Source organism: Xiphophorus maculatus, chromosome 8 (genome assembly GCF_002775205.1).
Source record: "Xiphophorus maculatus strain JP 163 A chromosome 8, X_maculatus-5.0-male, whole genome shotgun sequence".
NCBI classification, from domain to species: Eukaryota; Metazoa; Chordata; class Actinopteri; order Cyprinodontiformes; family Poeciliidae; genus Xiphophorus; species Xiphophorus maculatus.
Genome location: NC_036450.1, coordinates 21,428,470 through 21,453,566, shown reverse-complemented (window position 1 = coordinate 21,453,566; position 25,097 = coordinate 21,428,470). Strand labels below are relative to the sequence as shown.

Genomic DNA, 25,097 nt, shown 5'->3' with positions numbered 1-25,097 from the left:
GACACGTTTGCACCAACGCCCCTTGTTTGCTCAAACTCAGATATTATTTTATGCAATGCAATGGATACAATTTTCTGATAAACTTAACTTGACTTTTTTTTTTTAAACCACGAGTCTTTTCGGCTCTGAATGTTGCTTTAGCCCCTCTCCTCATGACCCGTGTGACCCCGTAGGATAAACTGCTAACTGGGCTTCAGTCATGCTCAAGGAGGATGATGATGGCCACATGATCCATGGCCGCAGGTCTCCTGTACCTCCACCTCACTGCACCCTCCGACATACAACACTTCCGAGTTTCCGACGCATCTATTTCTTCCTTCATTTGTTTATTTATCATTTTTTCAGCCATAGTGTCGCGTCTCTGTGTTAAGCCCTTTCCATAATCCTTTCGAAACTTTAGGTTATTTAGTATTATTAAAGGGGGGGAAGCTGAACGATCTTATGCAATAGGTCAATAAACATGTAGCCATCCACTTATTAAGAATAAACTACTTCATAAATCATTGAAGGGTGTTTTTGCGTCTTTTTTCTGTTTTTAACCTCATCTCCCCTGAACCGTTTTTACATTTTAACCTACGTTTCTTTTCTCTTTTTTCTGTTTTTTTGCGCGCGAGTCTTAAGTTGTTGTAAACAAAAAAATAAATAAATAAATAAACAAAGTCAGGTGAGTTGAGTATAATTTTACATATTCCCAAGAGAAGAAGTGGAGAGAGGGAGAGGAAAAAACGCTTCAAGAAATTCAGTGGTGGATTTACGCCGAATCGGCTGCTTAAACCATTTACGGAACGTATTTCTAAGGTTTATTTCCCCTTTGGGGGGCTTGCGTATGGAGTCCCTCCCCAAAAATGTAAACATGCGAGGATGAAATAAACATGTTGCAAAAATGCTTTCAGTTATTATAAGAGCAATTAATTCACATAGAGAAATTAACGCCCGACGAACGACTAATGCCAACTAATGCCAGATCCGTCCATCCATTTTCTGTAAGCCTTTTGTCAGTGGGACGTTTCTGGGCGAGAGGCGGGGTACACCCTGGACAGGTCGCAGAGCAACACAGAGACGGACAGGACAAACGACCATGCGCGCACACACACACACACACACACACACCCACACACACACACACACACACACACACACACACACACACACACACACACACACTCACTAGACCTTCTTGCTGCAAGGCCACAGCTCCACCAGCTGCGCCACTGTGCAGCCCAGCCCAGATATACCTGGTTATTAAATTCCGGAAATGATTCCATGATTTAGCATTTCCGCATTTACTTTTGCTTTTGTCTCTATTTCACTTCTGCAATTTGTAAACAAGCCTTCAGCTGACCTCGTTCTTTACTCTCTCTCTCTTCAGTGTGTGTGTGTGTGTGTGTGTGTGTTTTCTGTATCAGTGTGTATGTGTGCCCGTCTGTCTCTCGTTGCGTGTTACATCATCACGCAATAGCTGTCCTCTCGTGGCCCACTGAACTGGCTCTAAGCGCTGTACGCTGTACCAATTTGGCCGTCTACTACGCGCTTCACGTTTCTGTGGATCAGGGCAGGCAGACACACGCAGGCGGCGGGCGCACACATCCAGTCACGGAAGCGCTCAGACTGTATAGTTTTATTTATTTATTTATTTATTTATTTATTTATTTATTTAAGGCAACCATGTGGACTGATTAAAATTTTTTTTTAAAGTCTACCACATGCATCATCTAAAAAGCATACTTGCATATATCTCAGATGCTTAAAAACGGTTTGATTTTATGCGCAAAAATAGGGCAATTGTGTGGCTTCTTTTTTTGCAGTTAACAGCGCACAAGTGAACACTCCAAAGGGGCAGAAAACATCTGAAACAAATGGAAGTATAATGCAAAAAATAAAATAAAAAAATAATAAAGCGGATTGAAGGGATTCTAACTTCCAACACTCACATTTACGCTCCGATCAAGCTTCCGCCAAAATGTCAACAGTATCACCTCCCCCCCCGGCAGATTTGCAATTTAAGAATGAACTTTGAAGTTATTGAAAAATACATGTCACATCAGTAATAATCCCAATTTCCAACCGTGTTTCAGCACGTCATTGAACGTCATACTAGAATATTAAATCAGTGATTCTTGAGAAGAGGGACAAAACAGGTCCTATGGATAAAGCACAAAATTTGAATAAAATATACACAAAATATAATTTTTTTTTTTCAAATATTTGACTAAACTAACCTGGGTCATGTGAGCACAACAATGTATGTTTTCCTGGTGTTTGCTGAATATTTTTTATTTTAAAAATTGTAGGGTGTCTTTAAAATCCCTTGTCCTGAAGCAGAACTCAATACATCATAATAGTTTAAAACAATTAAAGGAATAGCAAGATAATATATTATGACAATTAAGTATAAGTATTCAAATAAATAATTATAAAAGTATCAATAAATTGAATTAAAAATCTTTTTTATATATTTTCCAACTCAATTGAAATGTGTCCCAAGTTTTTGTCAACACCGTCAGACATAAAAAGAATGTTAAAAAAAAATCAGGCATTTTTGGGGGGCACCAGAACTTCTGAGGACCCCGTGACCTCTTCCTTTCTCTTCCTTTGCTAAGAGGGCTAAGCAGCTCTAGTTAGCATATGTTATTCTTTAGTTTTTTCTTCCGTTTTATTCCTAAGTTGTTCGTCACAACCATGATGTGTCAACACCATAGCTGACAATTTACAAAATTTGATGAAATTTTGTGAACTAAATGCTTAATTTTAGTAAATTGTAAAGATTTCATGGACCTGATGAGCTACAACTCCATCAGTTTTTAGCTGACAGTGTGACTCTTTCAGTGATAATGTTGACAAATCTCACTTAAATCTGCAGTTAATTCATTTAAATGTATTTCACATAATTGGCTTTACTTCACATGTATCAAGTTTTTTTTTTACCTACTAGTTTGTCAACTTCAGTTCTGCGTCCAGTCCGTCATGCACTGTCAACTCTGTCAGATGGACTTTATGTTGTGTTTTTGTTTTAAATAATATTTCTTTTGTTCCTTGAGAAGCATTTGTCTGTAAAACTGAGTAAAAATATCACTAATGGGGTCATTAAAAATAACTTAATATTTATTTTTGTCAGGTGGTGTTGACAGAGTTCTGGGTCAGGTCCATTAAAAATGTAATTTTCAAAAAAATGTTGGAAGTGGGAGCCTGCACCTTAGCATCTTTACAGTTCCAAAACATTATTTGTCATATCTGTATACATAAGCTTGAGGAATAATATTTTAAAAAATTGGAAAAATTTAAGCCCATTTTGTCCCACTTCTCAAGAATCACTGAAATATTACATTCAAATAATTGACCTCCCGCAAAATCTCATGTTTGTACGTTGAATTTTCAATCAATATTAAGTTTTCAATCCTACCTATATATTTTTTTAAAAATGTTATTTTGTTTAAGTGAGCTGAAGTTGTTAAATTATTGAACCGTTAGCTATTCATAGTCTGGGTGCGGTGAGAAGAGAACACACAGAGAACAGTAAGGCTAAAATGTTTATACAATTAAACCAACTTAGTGGAAGTTGAGAGAGGTTCTGTTTTTACATCGAGAATTTAGGCTCGTCTTCAGTTTTGCCTAGTTTATGGACAACACTAACGCAAAACTCAATGTACGGGCAAAAACAAATTTTGAAAATGTGAATACATTCAATACAATTTTCTCAAGCCTGTTAGTACGTGAATTTAGCTTCCAATGACATTTAAATTATGACTTCCCTCACTTTTTAATTTTTTGAATTTTTTTTTATCACAAATTGGACCAACTCAAGACAGCTGTTTCAGTTGTTAGCTTAACTGCTAGCTAGCTAGGCTCAGGTGGTCAGCAGATAATAATGAGGCTGGAGTGTTTACATGGGTTTTACTTTGAATCAGTAGCTTAGTAAGAGCAGCCAGCTCTCCTCAGACTTGTGGTTGAGACGTTTTCTTTGTTAGAGTAAGAATTTGAGTTTTTAACCAACTTTAACAACGATAGCTCTTTTTTAAATAAACTTGTTACCAGCAACAAAACTTTCCCAGTCACAATCTTTAACAGAATTCTGACTTTTTACTACAATTCTAGAAATTCCTTCACTTTGCAACCTATATAAGCATATCAAGGCAACTTCTTTCTGCTGAATGCCACACAAGATAAACGAGGCTTGGATTATTAGTTAAATTCCGATCAAAACATTCAGGTTTACTTAAAATGACATGAACAAATATATAATTTAGAATTTAGCTTATGTTACACATCATTCTCAGAAATGACCATAGTTGATTCAAATTCAAATCATCTTAATTGCTAGCATTTAATTATTTTTTTATAGTATAAAATGTTTCAAAAGAAAAACAACTAAAGTATGTATGACAAATTATTCTGTGTAAAAATTATATAAAAAAACTAGATCTTTTACTGTACTTGTGATGTCATTAACATTAAAAACGGCCGGCTTACTTAAAACTCTTTTAGCTTTTGATCTTCTAAAACAATTCGTTTCAGGAACGATTATTCACCGTCAAAATTCGAATAAATCTTCTTATCGGTATGTGTCAAACGGGAGCATATCTTGGATCATTATTATTATTATTATTACTTTTTTTTTTTTTTTCTTTTCTCAAGCACTGTGGCCATGATGCGTAAATCTGTGACCCGGCGGCAGGGAGAACACAGCCGCACCCCCGCCCCTCCCTCACCCGGCTGACACCCTCCTGTCCGCTCACCGCAATTACGAGGATGAGTGTGAGAGAGGTCGGATGGACACGCAAGGCCCGTTTGCGCATGTTCCGAAACGTGCAGCGGTGGCACCGAGACGAGCGTGTCTCAGCCTACATTTGCGAACACACGCACACAGAGAGGCTGAAACGCGCTCGCCAGCCAGACGTGACCCTTCCTCGCTGCAGGGGCCGCGTAACCGCACTTGTAAGTGGTCAATTCCTGCACTTTGACTTTGCACTTAAACGCACCAGAAAGCTCAAAAGCAATTCAATTGATTTCCCAAAACAGGCTATTGTCTCGACTTTTTTTTTTCTTTCTTTTCTCTGTTGCAAAACAAAAAGAGAAATTTATTCTTCTTAATAAACAAACTGTGTAAAAAATTTCACACCTCAGATACACCATAATTGGCAAAAAAAAAAAAAAGTACAATGCTTTCATTACCTCAAATCAAAACACATCGCAACAGAATTATAAATGACTTTGCTGCTTGCGTGTTGTTTTCTTCTTTTCTTCTTCTTCTTCTTCCTTTAATACAAATTTCAAATCAAGACCTTTAAACCTTGTTCTGATTTGCTCATAAAATAATAATTATATATATATATATATATAAAAAAACATGGATGTGTTTGACACAATTTAAACATGTGATCACTTAGAACCTGTCCTGAGACGCTCCTAAAGAAAACAACAGTGACTGAAATTGATCACGTCTTCATAAAATACAAGAAAAATTCGAGGTCAATTTTTTTTCCATTCTCACTGAAATAATAATAATAATAATAATAAAAAAAACCATACCATAAATATATAGTTTCATAATCAGCATGAATATAGGCACAAATAGTGTTTGTTTTCTTCCTGCATGTCCGTCATTCTGCTGCAAATAAACGTACAAAAATAATCCTACCTTCAAAGAGGGGAGGGGAGCGTTTGTTTCTGCTTTTGATAAGTTTTTTTTTTTGTTGTTGTTGCAGTTTTAAGACTTTTTTTTTTTTTTTAACAGGCGCTAGTGCCGCCGATAATTCTGTTCGGGAAGTTTTCGACTAAAACGGCCTCCGGGTGGACGGACTGCGGCTGGCTGGGGAGCCCCAGGGAGGTCGGTAAAACCGGGACAATGACAGGAGGAGTCCTGGCGGGGCTCAGCGACCCGCCGATGATGCTCTCTATGGAGAAGGGAGAACGCTGCTGCGGCTGCGGCTGCTGCTGCTGCTGCGCCGGGGGGCTCGCTTTCGGCGCCGGGGACGCGGAGCCCAGAGCGGACCCGAGCTGCGGGTAAAATCTGCTCCGGGCAAGGTCCGTGCTGGTGGGCATCAGCGACGGCGACGGGATGTGCGTGTGGGAATGTCTGGGCTGCTGCTGCTGCTGCTGCTGCTGCTGGAAGGCGAACAGCGCGGAGTGCGTGTGGTAGGACTGCAACTGGATGCCGTAGCCGCCGCAGCCGTACGGTCCGTACCCGTACGCGGCCGCCGCTGCAGCCGCCGCCGCCGCCGCCGCGGGGATGAAGCCGTTGGGCTCCCGCAGCAAGTCCTGCGTCTGCTGCCGCTTGAAGCGCTTCCTCCGCCTCAGAAAGCTCCCGTTGTCGAACATGTCGGCCGACTCCGGGTCCAGCGTCCAGTAGTTGCCCTTCCCGGGGTTCCCGGGCTCGCGCGGGATCTTCACGAAGCAGTCGTTCAGGGACAAGTTGTGCCGGATGGAGTTCTGCCACGCCGGGAACTTCTCCCTGTAGTACGGGAAGCGGTTGCTGATGAAGTCGCAGATCTCGCTGAGCGTCAGCCTCTTTTTGGGGCTCTGCAGGATGGCCATGGTGATTAAGGCGATGTAGGAGTAAGGGGGCTTCACCAGGGCGTTCTTCCCCGCCGGCTTGAAGGCATCCCTGGAGGAGGAGGAGGTGGAGGTGGAGCCGTCCTGTAGGCACGGAGGAGGAGGAGGAGAGCCGGCCAGGAGGATGCCGTCCCGCATCTGCGCCACCTCGTCCACGTAGGAGCGCGTGTGGCCGTCGCCGTCCTCGCCCTCGCCGACCACGTCGATGTCGGTCTCTTCCGAAAGGAGGGAGGCATCCGACATCTCTGAGCTCAGAGTCATGGCTCAGCCTGTGCGCTCCGAGCTGCCCCTGAACCCCCCTAAAAACACGTCAAAAACTCATAAGAAGAGAGGGAGAGGAGAGGCGCAGGAGAGAAACGTCCGCTGTTTTTTGCGCTGTTTCCATAGGGGTTTTTCTCTCTCTCTCTCTCTCTTTTCTTTCTTGGGAGGTTAGGCAGTTCGCAGACTGAAGCGCGAACCCTGGAATTGTAAGACTGAATGTGCGCGTCGGGGGGGAGAACCTGCGAAACGGGCAAGCCTAGATCTCACAAGGGGCGGATCTTTTCTTTAAATTTATACCACCGCCCTGATCACATGGGGGAGGAAACGTCACAGAGGCAAACGAGAAGCTTGTAAAAGCAACAACAACAACAACAACAAAACAATAATATGATAAAAATGGAATTTGAAAACTCAGATTTTCCTTTTCTTTTGAGAAAGGAAGTTTTCTTTGGCTGCATTCCAAACCCATCTAACGCGTTTATTTGTTAGAAATTTAGCCAATTGCTACCAGGGCTCGCATGTCTCCATTTATCTCAGTGTACAAACAAAACAATAAGAATAAAAAAAAAGGGGGGGTGACATAAAGGGGTTAAAAATACATTATACAGGAAGCTCAGTGATTGGCCATTTGTTTCTCTTCTGCCCGCTTCCTGGGAGTGGCGCTCCCAGTTTGCGTGATCCCGCACTTCTCCAGATTATCCTGCGAGCCATTTGTAGTAGGAAAGAGTCAGCTGTTAACTCGAATCAGTCACGGGTCACGCAGAGCAGGCAAGCATGCGTGCAGCCGGGGCCTAGAGCCGGCTGCACGCATGGTGATGTGGGAGAGCGGGTATAGACTCTGAATTATTATTATTATTATTATTATTATTATTATTATTATTATTATTATTATTGTATTTTATTTTATGGCGCAATCAATATTTTATTGTATTTGTCTGGTTTAACAAAACAACACAAAAATGGGAATTTTATAATAAGCACGGAGGACACGGCGGAAGATGTCATCTTTAATGAATGTCAGGCAAAAATCGCAAAATTCTTATTGATTATTTATTTTTCCTGTTTTATGATTATTTTAAAAAAAATTTACTAATCTTTTGGGCTCTCTCTTTGATGTTTAACGTGTTCAGTAATAAGTAAATAGATGAGCAAATTGAATGTAATTAAATTCGGGCTTGCTCGCTTACATGTGGCTCAACCTGAGGTTGATTTGAAACACGTTGCCACATTTATTGGTCGAAATGACAACAGAACCTGCTAGAGTTTTTCTCTCTTTTAAAGCAGAAAATAAACATGGCAAGTAAATAAATAGATCGAAATTCGAAAAGAATTCAGTTTTTATCTTTACATTATTAAAGAAGGAAAACAGAAGAATATTTGTTTATTGATTTATATATTAAAAATACATGTAATATATTTTTGTTAAAAAGAAAAAATAGGTGGTTTACTTAAAAAATAATAATAGTAATCCATGTTCAAACTTGATACGGTACCTTCCCTTTTTAAGGGGATCTGCTTTGTTTGCGTGTCAGACGTTTCCTTGTTGACACCGCCATCTAGCGGGGAAATCGTCCCGGACAAACAAACACAAAAAAGAAGAGAAAACCTCCAAGGGACGCAACAGTTTCAGTACCAGCTCACACACAGTGGCTGACTAAACATTTTTTTATCAATTTTTGAATAACTCAGAATGCTGGAGTTAGTATTTTGTCAATGTTGCATAGGCTACATTCTTGTGTTAATGTTTTTTTTTTTTCTTTACGTAGAGCAAAAACATTACCATGCACTTCTTTGACCATAACACGCTTTTTAAGGACGTCACTTACCAGCGCCGAAATGAATCAAAAGTGGGTTTTTATTTCCAGTATCGTTAATAATATCGTCGATAATATCACTGATAATATCGTTGATATTTTGAACAATAGCTGATGTTTAATTCGGTCAAAATGTGAAGGTTGACGGGTTTAACCGGTTCAACGTAAAGGTGTTAAAACGTCTTAAAATATATAAACTGACCGACAGTTCAATGCATGTAGAGCAGACCTGCAACAGACATATCTGTTTATCCCCAAACGCTATCCTGATAATGCAGCAACTTTTTTGTTGTTGTTGTTGCTATTTTATTGAATCATTTATTTATTTTAATCACATATATATTTATATATAAATTTATAAACGAAAATACATCAATAGTAAAAAAAAAATAATAATTATATACAAATAAACTCACTGGGAAAAAAATGTTTGGAAACCTCTGGCACCTGCTACTTACCCCCTGCATCCCGTTTCTTCATCCAAACAAACTTTGGAGACTTTAACCTAAACATAAACTCTTGAATAACCACTTTATACTCTAAAAGCAAATGGAGGCTATGGCATAGAAGGCCATTTTCCCAGAGTAGCACAACCCTGAGACGTCTTGATGCAAACATAAAAAGAAAGCTATAATGCACTCTGGAGCTTTTTGTTGTTTATCTGTATTGACAGTCAGGGATGAGTTCTGACAACCACCAATCCCTACGTGTTGTTGTTTTTTTTATTATTTTTATTGAGCAAAAGCCATTCAATACTCCCTAAAAAATAAACGAAAAGAGTGTGAAGAGAAAAAAACAAACAAACGCTACACACACTTGTGACCAGTGACATCACTTTTGACTAAAGATGCTGAAATTAGTGTCTGATTCAGCATATAATGAACGTTGCAACTTGTACCGTAAAACGGCAGCATGTAGTTCACTTACTTTCTCAGAGTTAATCTAATTCATTCAAACAAAGATTTGTATTTGTGAAACTTTTTTTTTTTCAACCCGAACAGGTGATCAACTCAAAACCACTCCTACCTTTTTACTCTCTCTCTTTCTCTTTGTAGCTTAAGCACACCCGTTACCGTGGCAACCGCCTGCGCCCCGCAAGACGAGCAGAGATTACGTTAAAAACATAACATTCAGTCTGTTACCATATCAAGTTTCCAGGCTTGATATTTATTTCTCCATTATTAATCAGCGCGTCCCTGAACACAACGGTGGTGTGTTCAGGGACGCTAATTAAAACTAGCTAATTAAAACTCCTGCTCTGCTAGTTAGTCGGTCTTTGAATCCTTGTTTTTTTTTTTGTTTGTTAAAGGAAACAAAACGCACTGAATTGCGCAACACCTTGTTGAAACAATAATTACTGAGATTATTAATTTTAACACGTTTCGTTGATTTTTTTTACAAAAAAAATATTACTCTTTAATGAAGCTACAAACGTTTAGGGTCTTAGTGATTATTTTGAGAAGCGCGTCAGAAGAGGAAGTTGTGGTCTCGGCGTCCTGGTGGCGTTCAGTTTGCCACCTACTGCCGAGATCGACTTATTGAGCCCCCCTGGTCTAGAGTATTGTAGCATTAAGGTTGATATTTTCATTTATCCGTCACCTTGTGCAACATTTCTTTTTGAAACTGTGGATGAAATGATGGAAATGAAAGCAGAATTTAGCTGTGAGAGTCAATCAATCAATCAATCAATCAAATTTTATTTGTATAGCACATTTCAGCAGCAAGACATTTCAAAGTGCTTTACATCATTACAAACACAGAAACACAATGCAATATAGAATCAACAATCAAAACAAAGCATTAAGTCAAGTTCCATCCATAAATTTGTAATTAATTACATTTCAAATACAATTCTAAACAGGTGGGTTTTTAGTTGAGATTTAAAAGAAGTCAGTGTTTCAGCTGTTTTACAGTTTTACAGAAAAGAGAGTGATTGAAATGGGGCTAAGTTTTGAGAAATTGAAGACCTTGTTAAACAAAACTATGGAATAGTCCAGCCGTGGCACTAATTACATTATATATATATATATATATATATATATATATATATATATATATATATATATATATATATATATATATATTATTTTTTTTTTTTTTTTTTTTTTTTTGAAGTGTTGCATCCTGCCTTTCTTGAGACAAATGTGAGAAATGAAGACTGACGTTTCTGAATCGGCAGCTGCTGCTGGACTAATCAATATGGGAATTCATCTCTGAGTTGATCTGTTCACCTCCAGTGCAGCCAATAGTCAAATGCAAGGAACTGTGGATGTAAAAAAAACTTGGTGCAATATTTTCTAAGCATCAACACAGTTGAATCTTCTGTGGCAGAAAAGGTGCTGAGTTCATTATTATTTGACCTTTTTTTCTTCTTCTGGAAACTCTTTTGAAGTTTCAGTTATTTTTGAGTTTTATTTGAGGTCCTATGATATGTATGCATGTCCACCGGCACCCGGAAACTTAGAAGATTGAACTCTATCAGTGTGTACAAAAACAGTATTTGTGTGTCCATTTATAAACACTCTGGAAAACTGATTCACAATATAAACTGTGAGAGGAAATAATTTCATAAGCACCCGTCTAGTTTTCTTTAGTATTGTATTTAATCTTTTTTAACTATCTATTGAAAATCCTGTAGCTGTGTTAGTAAGCTGTGTCTTTGTGAAATCTGTTTCTGTTATTTGTTGGGTCATAACTAATAATTCATAGCACTAATCAAACACGCTGCCAATGTTTGTATGTGTACATGTATATCATTTATAGAAAATGAGCAATCTCATTGACCAGCAGATGTCAAACTGTAACTGTTGCTATGTGTACTTACGACAACTGTTTTTATACACCTCCTAATTGAATTAAATGTAACTTAAGGGACTTGAGGAAAGTTTTGCAGACACTTTCATGCGGAGCGAGTGTCGCCTGCAACCTGCGGAACTAAACCCAGGGCAGAAAAAACCCAATTACGCTTCTCTTCTTTGTCTGACGTCACGTCCTCCCTCCTCTCTCGCTTCCATCTTGCTCCCCGCATGTGTCTGCTGTTAGTTTACAGGTCAGTGAGGAGCTTTAAATACTTTCTTCTCCGTACTGTTATCCCCTGATCAGACGGCCAGAGGTAAACGAAAGCCTTTCCCGACCGGACGGCTGACATCCGCCGCGGTGTGAAGCTAATCTTACTCACGGATCTGTGTGGCGGTGTGACAGGCCGTGCTGCTAGCAGCTAAGCTAGGCAAAGTTAGCCTCCAGCTTCCTCGCGTAAAAACTATTTAAAAAAAACAAAAAAAAACTCATTTAGGCTGAATGCAGATGAACTAAACTTGCACTTGACGTTGGATAACGTGTTGCCGGCTCATTTAGTTCGACTAACAATATTTCCTTGTTATTTGCTTGGCTTCGCTCGTTCACAGCACCTCCCAGAAATAAGAATAGCTTGAGTTTTGTAGCACTCGCCCTGCGGATTGGGTCATTTTGTCTTTTTTTTTGTGTTTGTCATACAGTGCTCACCGACGGTTCGTCTAATATGGTTTTAACGTTTTATCCTGAGCATTTGCAGTATTGCCACACCCACACTGACAATGCTGCTCCGTGCGCATTTGTTTATATGCGTGATATTCTTCCTTTGCTTTTACCTTCTTTTTTTTTTTTTATCCAATCAGAAAGCACTCTGCAAAAAGCTCCGTTTTGCACCGATGACACAATGTGTAGAAATAAGTGAATTAATTTAAATAAATTGTGCTTACGGTTAGAACTTTTTTTTTTCATTTGATTTGGCAGGTCAAACCTGAATAGCCTAATTTTAATATATATATATATATATATATATATATATATATATATATATATATATATATATATCTGTTTGTTTAAGCCAGCATAAACTATGTAAGTAAATTTAGGTTGGGTTTGCTTATTTTACCCATGTTGTTTCTTAAATGATTTGTGGGGGAAGTGGTGTAAAAATAAATTGCATCTGATTTCAATGGTCAGAATCTACTTTCTCCAAGATAAATTTCTGGGATCAGTCATCAAACGTTGTGTTTTTTTCTGCCTGAACATTGTTTGAACCTGTGATCTTTTGTAATTATAGTACTTTAGCATTTGGTGGATTGCTTATGGAAGATTTGAACAATGTTGGAGTTTTGCTTTCACCAGGTTTTAGTGTCCTATAGATATACCTATTTCTATATCTTTAAAAAATGATGTTTCTTGAGGTTTGTGTTTCTTCCCTAATTTCCAATCATGTTTGTTGATTTGTTTTTTCCTTTTTTGAAGTTAAGAGTTGTCACTAGTTTTATCATCTTAAGGAAATGCTTCCAAGTTGCTACTAAACAGATGGTTATTATTTTCTGCTAAAAGCAAAAAGAAACTCTGAAATTTTCAGATTAATTGCACATATTTACAAGGAAAGAATTTGGATGTTTTATGTTGTAAAATTTGCAAGGAAAAAAAGTAAATTTTCCAAGACTAAAGGCATGCATTTACATTTTTTAAACTAGGATTATTGCTGATATTAAGTCAGAAATTTGTAAGAAAAAAAAATCTCATTCAAAAGCAAGACTCATAAAGAGCTCATAAAGTCAGATTTTTCAATTTTAGACATCAGAAAATAACCAAATTACTACTTGTAAATATATGAAATCTCAACATTTCCTAGTTTTATTGATCTGCAACACAATGAAGAGTCCCTCATAAATGCAAATTTTGCTGTTATGATAAAGTATTAGAGTTTTTCTTTTTTTTTTTTTTTCCAGAAACCACATAATTAAGACAAATTTATAGAAATAAGTTCTGAGCATAAAGTAGGATTTGTTTTCTAACTTTCGTGGCTTCTAGTGTGTCTGAGAGAATCATTTTCTCTCTGCTACGCTTGCGTTCTTATTTCCTGTTGGCAAATGTCAAAAATGTCGTTCCTGCGAGTTCATGTCAAGATTAAAACCTTCGCTCACGGTTTCTAATCTAATTTAGTGTTTGAGTTGACAGTGTGATGTCTTTACCTGCATGGTGTGTCTTTGTGCGCTTGAGATTTCTGCATCATGTTGTCCCATGTTCTTATATCTTAGATTTGTCTGTAAATAACTGCAGCACTACCCCTGTTATAATATATCAATCTGTTCATTTGCAGATGAAAGAAGCAATTATGAATCAAGAAAAACTCGCTAAACTACAAGCGCAAGTCCGCATCGGTGGAAAGGTAAAGTCTTGCCGATATACGCAGTGTTTCGGTACTCTGTGCTCCTTTTAAAGGTTCCTTTTGTTTTTGTTTTTTTTTTTTGCTTCACCTGAATTTCTCAGAACCAACAAATGTTCATGAATAAATTGCAATTAATTCATGAGAATCATGAATGAACTGGCCTGGTCAGAAATGTAGAATCAGGAAATGACTCTAACAGGACCTGTCCGACAACATGAAGTAGGCCAAAAGATGTCAAAACGCCAATCAAGACCCCGACCTAACGAAGCAAAGTTTGAAAACGGTCACTAGGCCATTTCTAAATAGTTCTCACCAGCGAACTACGGTGAGAACTATTTACCACAAATGGGGACAAAGTTGAACAGTGATGAACCTTCCAAAATGAGGTGGAAATCTGCTTGTTTCAGTAATTCTTGAAATTGGACAGTTTGTGACCTCAGCTAGAAGCGTATTTGGGTTGAATAATCTGAAACAATTAAAATGGCCCAAAAGAACAAAGGTTTATGAGTTGTCTAGTTAAAGTCTGGGCCCCAACTCTGATTTGAGATGTTACTTAAACAGGCCACTCATACTGGGGTGAGAGGAGGGGCCAATATTTCTCCAGTGTGAAGTTAACGACTCATTCGGTGTTGTCGTGGTTGCTTAAATGCCTAACTGTGCAAATACTACTTCCACGGCACGTGCAAGATCTTAAGAGATCCCTGTCTCTCTCCCACAGGGAAGCGCCCGCAGAAAGAAGAAGGTTGTACACAGAACGGCGACCGCCGACGACAAGAAGCTCCAGTTCTCACTAAAGAAGCTCGGCGTCAACAACATCTCCGGCATCGAAGAGGTAGGCGCCGCGATGCGGAGCCCGCCACCCCCGTCCGCGCCCGCCTCCTTCGGTAACGCCTCGGCGTCTCGTTCCAGGTGAACATGTTCACGAACCAGGGCACAGTGATCCACTTCAACAACCCCAAAGTGCAGGCCTCCCTCGCCGCCAACACCTTCACCATCACCGGCCACGCCGAGACCAAGCAGCTGACCGAGATGCTGCCCGGCATCCTCAACCAGCTGGGAGCCGACAGCCTGACGAGCCTGCGGAGACTCGCCGAGGCTCTCCCCAAACAGGGTCCGCGACCCCACGCCGTCGTCGCAGATTCCGTAGCTTCGCCGCGCTTTTCCGGTCTCAATGCCGAGGTGGTAACTTTGATTGCTTCCTCTGCTTTCAGCTGGAGATGGAAAAGCACCGATTGCAGCAGTAGAGGAAGAGGACGACGACGTTCCAGGTGAGGGATTGGACATCTGAGGAAATCTTCCCACAGTGGGATCATTGCATCAAGGTGTTCCTCCTCCGGCTTAAATAAATAAAATGCCACAGGGTTTTCCTTCCCAGGATGCATTGCTGTCTTTTGACGATGGCGTTCGTCTTTATTTGCTTTTCTTTGCTGAGAAAGTTGGACCCAGACACATGAGGTTGTCATTAGCGCGATCCCGGGTTTTCCCAGGACTTCTCAGGTCCTCGCTAACGCAACAAACAATTACGCAGCCGCCCCGCCGTCGAAGCGCGTGATGGCACAGGGGTTAACTACCCTCACCACCACGTTGTTGATGGAGTTGGGTTTCCTTTTGTTCTCCTGCTGTTTGCCCAGACGTTTTTAAAAATTGTTTCCATTTTAACCTTTGACCCTCTGAGACTTGGACATGGTGGTTCTCACAGAGGAGGGAGAAGCCAAGTTCTTGAAGTGCTTTGCCATAATTTGTACTTTTTTTTTTTGTCGACAAGAAACTTATTTTCATAGCATGGCCTTTATATTGTTGTAATTTAAATTGATTCTGTTACTTTTTCTAAAACCCTGGCATAATTTTCTTGACAAATTTGTGCACCACTTTGTTCCGGCCTCATCTAAAATACATTGAAGTTTGAGGTTTTTATTGTGACAAAAGAAAGGTAAAATGGTGTGAATGCTATAACAAGGCATTGAATGTTGAGCACATTGCAAGTCTGTGTACGAGTCAGGAATCAGGTTTCAGATAAACTCACTCTTCCTGGGAGCGTTTTGAAAGCTTGGATGCGACTTTCTCTCCCGCTCAGTCAGTTCAGCCCTCCGCGTTTGTGTCGTTTCAGACCTGGTGGAGAATTTCGACGAAGCGTCTAAGGACGAGGCCAACTAGGGGGAGACGGGAGACGGCAGAACTCAACAGGACCACGTGGGGGGCAGGAGGGGCAGGAGACGTTTCGCATTGAAGAAGCGGAGAGTTGACAGTCGAAACACCGGAGCAAGTTGAGACATCGTGTCGGCTTTGAGCCTTCTGTAAAAAGCGCAACACTTCAGTTAATTGCCGCCACACTCTTCAATCATTTCTTTTGAGTCGTTTTGTAGAGTACTACTCCGTACGGAAACTGGGGTCACAGTATTTCAGAGTTCAGGTGTGTTTATTTCTCAGTACACCTCTTTGCCACCAGGCACTCCACATGCTTGTCGTGCTCATGTGGTCTTAATGTCCAGTTACAGTAAGAGATTGTGTGTCCGATGCCCCCTGGCCGTACATCCGTTTCCTCTGTTACCGAACTGTGGCCTCCCTAAAATCACCATATCTGGAATAAATCTTTGCTACTGTCACTAAACAGAACAATGTGTCTGGTTTTTTTTAAGCGGGAATGATAAAAAGCTTCAAAACATGTTTTCGTCAGACATGTTTGGCACTTTTCACCGAATGTCTGACTTTCCCCCACGCTTCTCTTGTACTCTTAATTGCAATATGTTGTATTGTTTAATGCTAACTTAAAGGGTTAGCATTAAAGTGTATGCAGAGCCGCAGTCTTAAATTCATGTATTTAAAATTAAGACCCTACAATTTCTTGAATTCAATGAAAAACAAGTTGGCCTGTTGCAATAAGCAAATTGAAGAATTGAACGATAAAACAAGCTCAATAACTTCCATTTCATGATTTAAAGTTTTTCTTTTCTTTCTCTCTACCAAAAATTGGTTGACAAATGTCTTCAGTCTCAACTAGCCTCTTTTTATTTCTTTGACAATGTTGTTTACAGAGACTTCATAATTCATCGCATTTGTTTCTGTTGCTTTGTCTTCCAGTCCCAGTGTTAAATGTTCCTTAGAATTTAAAGTTTATTGATTTTTAAGAATTGATTCTTGCTTTATTGTGCCATTATCATTAGGTTACTTGAAAGTGGTCTCAAAACAACAATACTATTTATCGCAATAGCTTCTGGGACTAATTATTGTTCAGCAAAATTTGTTACCGTGACGAGCCTAATGACAAGTTAATGGCGGGTCTTGAATTTTGTTGTGGCAGGACCGTTTAATCTGAGTATGTGTAGTTTTCTTGTGGGACTTTACTGTTGCACAGAACTTTGAGTCACATGCAAACATCTTCACTGCGATTCAAAGCGGTTGCAGCCATACACCTAATTTAATATTTTATTGTTTGTTTACTGATAACTAGCTGCTATTATATTCTTGCTAGTTTGACGGCCATCAAACGTAAAAGCAGGTTTATTGCCAGCTGGTTGGATGATATTTGTCTTGCCCATTAGCTCACTTCTGCTGCTAACCAATATGACTTGTATATATTTATTTGTACGTGTGTGTCACGATGTCTTGCAATGCATTCTCATTAGTCTTAAAAGGTCTTAAATTTGAATTGATGAAACCTGCAGGAATCCTGGTATCCAGCTATACAGTTAGGGCCAGAAATATTTGGACAGTGACACAAGTTTTGTTATTTTAGCTGTTTACAAAAACATGTTCAGAAATACAATTATATATATAATATGGGCTGAAAGTGCACACTCCCAGCTGCAATATGAGAGTTTCCACATCCAAATCGGAGAAAGGGTTTAGGAATCATAGCTCTGTAATGCATAGCCTCCTCTTTTTCAAGGGACCAAAAGTAATTGGACAATGGACTCTAAGGGCTGCAATTAACTCAGAAGGCGTCTCCCTCGTTAACCTGTAATCAATTAAGTAGTTAAAAGGTCTGGGGTTGATTCCAGGTGTGTGGTTTTGCATTTGGAAGCTGTTGCTGTGACCAGACAACATGCGGTGAAAGGAACTCTCAATTGAGGTGAAGCAGAACATCCTGAGGCTGAAAAAAAAGAAAAAATCCATCAGAGAGATAGCAGACATGCTTGGAGTAGCAAAATCAACAGTCGGGTACATTCTGAGAAAAAAGGAATTCACTGGTGAGCTTGGGAACTCAAAAAGGCCTGGGCGTCCACGGAAGACAACGGTGGTGGATGATCGCCGCATACTTTCTTTGGTGAAGAAGAACCCGTTCACAACATCAACTGAAGTCCAGAACACTCTCAGGGAAGTAGGTGTATCTGTCTTTAAGTCAACAGTAAAGAGAAGACTCCATGAAAGTAAATACAAAGGGTTCACATCTAGATGCAAACCATTCATCAATTCCAAAAATAGACAGGCCAGAGTTAAATTTGCCGAAAAACACCTCAAGAAGCCAGCCCAGTTCTGGAAAAGTATTCTATGGACAGATGAGACAAAGATCAACCTGTACCAGAATGATGGGAAGAAAAAAGTTTGGAGAAGAAAGGGAACGGCACATGATCCAAAGCACACCACATCCTCTGTAAAACATGGTGGAGGCAACGTGATGGCATGGGCATGCATGGCTTTCAATGGCACTGGGTCACTTGTGTTTATTGATGACATAACAGCAGACAAGAGTAGCCGGATGAATTCTGAAGTGTACCGGGATATACTTTCAGCCCAGATTCAGTCAAATGCTGCAAAGTTGATCGGACGGCGCTTCACAGTACAGATGGACAATGACCCCAAGCATACAGCCAAAGCTACCCAGGAGTTCATGAGTGCAAAAAAGTGGAACATTCTGCAATGGCCAAGTCAATCACCAGATCTTAACCCAATTGAGCATGCATTTCACTTGCTCAAATCCAGACTTCGGACGGAAAGACCCACAAACAAGCAAGACCTGAAGGCTGCGGCTGTAAAGGCCTGGCAAAGCATTAAGAAGGAGGAAACCCAGCGTTTGGTGATGTCCATGGGTTCCAGACTTAAGGCAGTGATTGCCTCCAAAGGATTCGCAACAAAATATTGAAAAAAAACTATTTTGTTTGGGTTATGTTTATTTGTCCAATTACTTTTGAGCTCCTAAAATGTGGAGTGTTTGTAAAGAAATGTGTACAATTCCTACATTTTCTATCAGATATTTTTGTTCAACGGTTTAAATTAAACGTTACAATCTGCACTTGAATTCTGTTGTAGAGGTTTCATTTCAAATTCAATGCGGTGGCATGCAGAGCCCAACTCGCGAAAATTGTGTTACTGTCCAAATATTTCTGGCCCTAACTGTATGTTGCTCTTTATTAAAATGGAAGCCCTCAATCTTGACAAAATGAAGACTATTGGACTATTGGCTGATGTGGTTACCCAAATGATCAACCACGGTTTACACTTCTTTCCGTACTAACAAGTGTAATGAACTTTTGAATAATCGCTTCAAAAGTCATTTAATAATTTAGCTTTAATTATAAACAGATTTTTTTATTTTTTATTTTGTCTTTTGTTTAACTCAATTCAAACTCATTTCTTGGTGACTCAATGTTGTTTACTCAGTGTGGAGCACTTTTAACTGCAGAGTCCTTCACATCTAAGAAGTGCTAATTATAGGGCACCTCTGTAATTTGGTAAAGACGAAAAACATTTTAAAAAAAGTAAATTGCCACAACTAATGGGATTTTATGTAATTTAAGTTTCACATGGTGGCCTTAAAGAAAATTATATATACATGTATATTTTATTTTCTCACATGCCATTCAGTTTTGGAAACCTATCATTTTGTAGCTTAAAACAGCTATTTTGTTATGGTAAAAAAAATGTAACTTTTTTTTTTTTTAAAACAGAAAGACAACCAACAAATGCATTTGGACAGACGGCAAAATTACAACTGTTTTAATGCACAAGCCATTTGATACAAAGCTGCAAAAGAAGCACCACGATACCACTTAGGGCTGTCGATTTGCAGTGTACGGTCTTTTTAAATTCACAAAACATCTAAGCGTGGCTGTACGTAAACACACAACTGACCCTAGAATGGCCGCAATACATTCAAATAAATAAAATAAAAAACACACAAGTAGATTAGGTAATTTCACCGACATGTTGCCAGCTTCATGTTCTCACGGTTCAATGTGCCTCTGAAATGTGCTTATTGTGAAGACCAGACATGATGATGAAAAACCTTTTTTTTTTTTTTTTTTCCAACTTTAGAAACCATTTCAGTATGGTTAAAGTTATTTAATCCTCCCACAGTCCTAGGTCGACGTTCGGGAAAAGCGAGGCAGATGTTACGGTCGGACAACGGGTGTCTCGTCGATTCCCGAAACCACAGAAATAAATAAATAAATAAATCGGAAAATCACACACGGGGTCCACTCTACCTCTTTAAGGTCAGCAGGAGGTTAACGGGTGGAAAAGGTGTAAAAACATATTAGGATGTGACAAAACCAATAACCCGTTGTTGCTTAATTAAAACATCACTTGCATGTAGTCTGCGACTCGCTTCCACGTCCTTCAGTGTGCTCCGATTACGTTTACAACTCCAGAGGATCACGTTGACGTTAAAGTGCAGAGCATGACTGCTTCGAAAAGGGTTAGAAGTGAAAACAAGCTGTCGTGTGCACAAGATTAAATAAATAAGATTTTACGACACCGTTTTTAAGAGATCAAAATATTCCCGCAGGCTGTAATCCAGGGCATGCTACATGATTGTCCAGCACCAAGCAACGTCCCACAAGGAGTCTGTCCTCCAGGAGTTCACTCTCTGATTCCCATCAGTAGCTTCAATAGGTGGGCCTCCATCACCTGTTGAACTAAACACACAAACACGGATTTGTTTCAAGTGTAGAACCAGTAGATGGCGCCACGGCCAAAGAAACAAACCCCTCAGAAACAGCGACACTTTGCTAGCTGTAAAATCACTTTGGTGGTAGTAACATGGTGAAGGTTTGCATAACAGCCAGGTGATACATGTGCGTCTTCATTGGTTATATGCTCGGGAAGGAGTTCTGTCCCACTGATGAATGTGGCTTTGGTGCAAAAATGCACCAAAGTACACTGGCTTTATATCCGCAGGATGTAAAGCCAGTCTTTTCAAGAGCTGAGAGGCAACTCTGATGAAGACTTCACTCCAAAAACAGAATTAAAAGTCAGATTGCAAAAGCGACAGACTTTTAGATCATTTCTGTGGTGTGCAGAAACCAAAACTTAAGTCTTTGGCTCTAATGTCAATTGCTACATTTGGAAGAAAATGTAACAACTGTGAACATCATTGAGAACACTGTCAGCTGGGAAGTATGGGGTTGGCAGCATCATGTTGTGGGGAAATTTTTGTGGCTGATGCTCCTTATGAAACAGCATAATGAAGAAAGAATAATATATTGACGCAACATCTCAAGATACCAGTTCAGAAAATGTTTGATTTATCTTCAGACAACAGGATAAAAATAGTTTTGTTTTTTTAAACGTAGGGGCGTAAATAACTGGTTTCAACTTTAGTCCCAAAACAACAAAATATCTATACTAAATTCCAAGTTGTGCACCCGGTTATTGTTTTTAAAAATCACTGAAGCCATTTCCTGGACAATTATTCACGTCTTTGATGAGCATGTAAACTTGTGACCAGCGCTGTAGTCAGAGCTAAACGTAGCGAGCAGACACGTTTGTTCCTCACACACCGTTTCGATGACCCATAGCCACGGCCATATCCATGGCGTTGAATCCCGAATCCGACTCTACAGTAGGATCAGCGCCGCTATCTAGAAAACATGAGTCACATTTCACGTTAGTGTCGAATCAAACAAAAGAGACGGGTATTTATCCTCTTAAAGTTATTACCTACAGATGAATTTTTCTTACCTAACAGAATCTCAACACACCGCACATGGTTGCCATGGACAGCATACAGCAGAGGGGCTCCTCCATTCTGAGGAAGATGAGTTAATGTTTAAACAGCGACACCCAGAGGCCAACCAAGGGAGTTAAACATCGTTACTCTGTAACATTAGCCTTCCACAACCAGATCTATGTTGATGCATCAACCACAATGGGCTGCAGTAGACATGGATCAAGCTCATACCCAGTCGTACTCATTGACGTCCACTCCACAGTCGATGAGCATCTTCACTATGTCTGTGTATCCCTTACTGCAGGCCAGAGACAGCGCACTTTCCCTTCCTTTGGCCAGCAGGTTTGGGTCGGCCCCCTGCAGCCAAGCGAGAGAGAGAGTGAATGTTTTCAGAGTCGATTCAATAACCATTACGTGCTCCGTTTTGTTCCGCCGTACGTTCTGCAGCAGAAACTCGACGACGGCGATTTGTCCGTGCGCCGCAGCCCACATCAGAGGGGTGAAACCTTCGTCGTCTTGGAGATTGATTACGGTCTCTGTGCAAAGAAATACACCTGAGATTAAAATCTGTTGGAGGTGGCAGAGGTACAAGAACAGGGTACTGTGGGTACACTTTTTCTATAGTTCATGATTATTAGGTCAAAATTGGCAATCATGGGCGTGCCGTGGTGGCGTAGTGGTTAGCGCGACCCGCATTTGGAGGCCTTGAGTCCTCGACGCGGCCGTCGTGGGTTCGACTCCCGGACCCAACGACATTTGCCGCATGTCTTCCCCCCTCTCCTTCCCTGTGTCCTGTCAGCCCACTGTCACATAAGGGGCACTAGAACCCACAAAAAAAGACCCCCTGGAGGGGTAAAAAAAAAAAAAAAATGGCAATCATTGTAGTGTTTACGTCTTAAATTGTTTTGTTCACACTGTAAAAGGATTAGAAGTGATATTAGCCAAGTTACACCAAGGTCGGATGCACCACAAAAGGCAGGCACTTTTTGGCTAATGGCTGACTGACAATTTTTAAGGTTTTTCTCCTATGGAACATATAAGATGTAAAAAATACAGAGAACAGTGCCCTGAGGAACGCACAATGACAAGAAATTGCTTTTACTGAAAGACAAAACTATATGCTCTAAAAACAAAGATGAACTGCCCACCTTGTTCAATTCTACTGGCCAAAAACACCATTTCTCCCTGGGCTGCCAGCTGATGAATGGATAAAGCTGGGAAATAAGAGGAAAACTTAACGTGTTACACTTCCAATTAAATGATACAAGTAAAACAAACAAAACATCACTTACAGTGGACCAAAAGAGGCGTGGAGGAAACCTCGTTGCCACGGTGTTTGTTGGTCAGCGTGGTAGACTGTTTGATCGGGGAGAAATGTTTGGTGGTGGACGGCGTGTAAACGTGACGTACTTGTATACCTGGTGACGGTGAGGTTTGGATGTTGCACTCAGCTGAAAGGAAGAAACGAGATCTTTTAGTGCACACACAGGATGACTTCTTGTACATTATAGAAACAAATTTCCCCTTAGAAGGCAGATCATACCTTTAAACAGAACGGAAGCAACCTCCAGGTCAGAGTTCACCTGGTCCTGAATGTTCTTACTGTCCTCCTCGTTGAGGGACTTCACAAATCTGGAGCAAACATTCATGTCAAAGCGATTGGGGAGGATGAACTTGATGCCCATGGCCACATTTTGAGGGCTTGGCTCGTCGGGGGTCGGACCCACAGACTGCTCGGTCTTTATGGAGCTCAGGTCAGGCATCACGCAGATCCCCTCCATGTCCTCAGCGACCAGGGGGCAGACAGCGGTCCCCTCGACAGCTGCCACGGTGACGTTATCCATCCTCTTATCTTTCACACGGCTAAAGCGGACCGGTAAGAATAATGAAATACAACGCTGTATCTCGGAGCTACCTTCACGGAACTCCACGAGTGTCAAAATACAAGAATTAAACTAGAGCAGCAGTTATTTTAGTCATCCACATGCCCACAAAACCAAACTGTCAGTTAGCTATTTGTTAGCATGTTATAGCATATTGTTGCTTCAGCTTTCTGTTAGTCATACTTACCTATCGGGAAATAAAACATGTTCAGTTCTTCAGACTTGAAACTTAATTTTTTACCAGCGTCCGAGAAGCTAAATCGAAAAAAAATACAACATGACGCCAAATTAGAAAATCGTCATAAAATCATCTCTGCGGCTTCGGTGTTTTGATAAATTTGCGCATGCGCACTTTGATTCTGGGTGCTCTCCCTTATTTGGTTCTCCTTGGACTTCCGGTGTCTTCAGCTATCCAACAGGTGCACTCAGCTGCGGTTTAGTATGATGATGCATTCAAGTCGGGTCGTACACTGTATTTTAAAACTTTTTCCCCCCCAGTACTTTATAAATGACATTCCAGGTTATTTGCAGGTAAGTTTTATGTTGTAAAGATTAAACATTACATAGTAAAATCAAATGCTCACCAAAAATAATCTCAAATCTGTACATGGCCTTAGTTTAGACCTCTTTTTAAGCAGGGTTAAAAAATGGGGCACCTTTTTTGCTCAGAACTAGTGTGTATCTAGAGTTTTGACGAAAATACATGAATGTAGATTATGCCACAATTTCAATTATTTGCAATTTGTGGTGCATCTTGCTGTGTTTTATTAAATTCATTTGACAAATGTGAGACCAGAAATATTCAAGATACTGAGCAAAGTACTGAAGTTAGGCATTTTCTGAAAGAAAAAGGGTATTTTATCTGAAGATTTTTGCAAAAATGAAACTAATTTATGCCGTGGATTTTACACTTCTACCAACAGATGGCGCCAATGTAAAGGTAAAAATCAAACGTTACCTTGAAATTGAAATGATCTTAAATTTATTATTGAATTCAGGCTTCACGTTTTTGAAGAAAACGAATTAAAAAGTATACCTTAGTGGTTTTTAAACCGTAGATATAAGATTAAAAGTATTTTTTTAAACTTATGATACATTAGTAAAAATGTTAACATGTTAACAAAAAAAACTTAAATGATCTGGAAGAAAGAAACAGTAATTTCTGAGGTCTCTGGGGACTCTATTTTTAAGCTGTGACTATCTCTGTGTTGTAAGAAATCTTTTTACATATTAAGACAAACAAAACATTCAGACTTGGTTAGTGGGTGGATGACAATGCAGTGGGGAGTGATTCATGACACGTTTCCTCCAGTAAAACTGTCATTTTCAAGGAACAGAGCCAAAAGACACATTGTACACTATATAAAGCAATATTGACATCATAAAATAGCCAGAAAAACACAAAATGAACAACTCCTTAAACTAGCAGGAGGTCTCTTCCTTCTTAAAAGAATACGACAACAAAGGACATACTTGGGAATTTGATCAGAGTGAAGTGACAATACATCTCAAAC

At 39.9% G+C, this 25,097-nt stretch overlaps 3 protein-coding genes across 4 annotated transcripts; 1 reads left to right on the top strand and 2 right to left on the bottom strand.

Annotated features, from left to right (window-relative positions):
- Positions 1 to 3,514: 3,514 nt before the first annotated feature.
- foxd1 (forkhead box D1) lies at positions 3,515 to 7,061 on the bottom strand. Its single transcript, XM_023337822.1, has one exon. It carries the CDS (start codon positions 6,808 to 6,810, stop codon positions 5,725 to 5,727), a length of 1,086 nt encoding a protein of 361 aa, XP_023193590.1. The 5' UTR covers positions 6,811 to 7,061; the 3' UTR covers positions 3,515 to 5,724.
- Positions 7,062 to 11,583: 4,522 nt separating this feature from the next.
- On the top strand, positions 11,584 to 16,420 carry btf3 (basic transcription factor 3). 2 transcript variants are annotated; one of them, XM_005815356.2, is made up of 6 exons: positions 11,584 to 11,673; positions 13,744 to 13,812; positions 14,531 to 14,644; positions 14,722 to 14,923; positions 15,024 to 15,080; positions 15,920 to 16,420. In XM_005815356.2, the coding sequence occupies exons 2-6, from the start codon at positions 13,744 to 13,746 to the stop codon at positions 15,964 to 15,966; spliced, it is 489 nt and encodes a 162-aa protein (XP_005815413.1). In that variant the 5' UTR covers positions 11,584 to 11,673; the 3' UTR covers positions 15,967 to 16,420. The 2 variants fall into 2 exon arrangements, with proteins under 2 accessions (XP_005815413.1, XP_023194569.1); XM_023338801.1 differs by lacking the exon at positions 11,584 to 11,673 and adding an exon at positions 11,706 to 11,736.
- A 3,311-nt stretch (positions 16,421 to 19,731) lies between these two features.
- ankra2 (ankyrin repeat family A member 2) lies at positions 19,732 to 23,941 on the bottom strand. The gene is made up of 9 exons (XM_005815355.3): positions 23,771 to 23,941; positions 23,244 to 23,563; positions 22,993 to 23,151; positions 22,849 to 22,914; positions 22,139 to 22,236; positions 21,932 to 22,057; positions 21,712 to 21,778; positions 21,531 to 21,611; positions 19,732 to 20,666 (listed from the first exon to the last, which is right to left on the bottom strand). Exons 2-9 carry the CDS (start codon positions 23,542 to 23,544, stop codon positions 20,611 to 20,613), a joined length of 954 nt encoding a protein of 317 aa, XP_005815412.1. The 5' UTR covers positions 23,545 to 23,563; positions 23,771 to 23,941; the 3' UTR covers positions 19,732 to 20,610.
- Positions 23,942 to 25,097: the final 1,156 nt, after the last annotated feature.

Coding starts and splice junctions, on each gene's coding strand:
- foxd1 (XM_023337822.1), bottom strand. CDS start 6,810: ATGACTCTGAGCTCAGAGATGTCGGATGCCTCCCTCCTTTCGGAAGAG.
- btf3 (XM_005815356.2), top strand. CDS start 13,744: ATGAAAGAAGCAATTATGAATCAAGAAAAACTCGCTAAACTACAAGCG. Junction 13,813..14,530: donor AAGTCCGCATCGGTGGAAAG/GTAAAGTCTTGC, acceptor TCTCTCCCACAG/GGAAGCGCCCGCAGAAAGAA. Junction 15,081..15,919: donor AGAGGACGACGACGTTCCAG/GTGAGGGATTGG, acceptor GTGTCGTTTCAG/ACCTGGTGGAGAATTTCGAC.
- ankra2 (XM_005815355.3), bottom strand. CDS start 23,544: ATGGATAACGTCACCGTGGCAGCTGTCGAGGGGACCGCTGTCTGCCCC. Junction 23,152..23,243: donor TGCTTCCGTTCTGTTTAAAG/GTATGATCTGCC, acceptor TCTTCCTTTCAG/CTGAGTGCAACATCCAAACC. Junction 21,612..21,711: donor GTGTGTTGAGATTCTGTTAG/GTAAGAAAAATT, acceptor CATGTTTTCTAG/ATAGCGGCGCTGATCCTACT.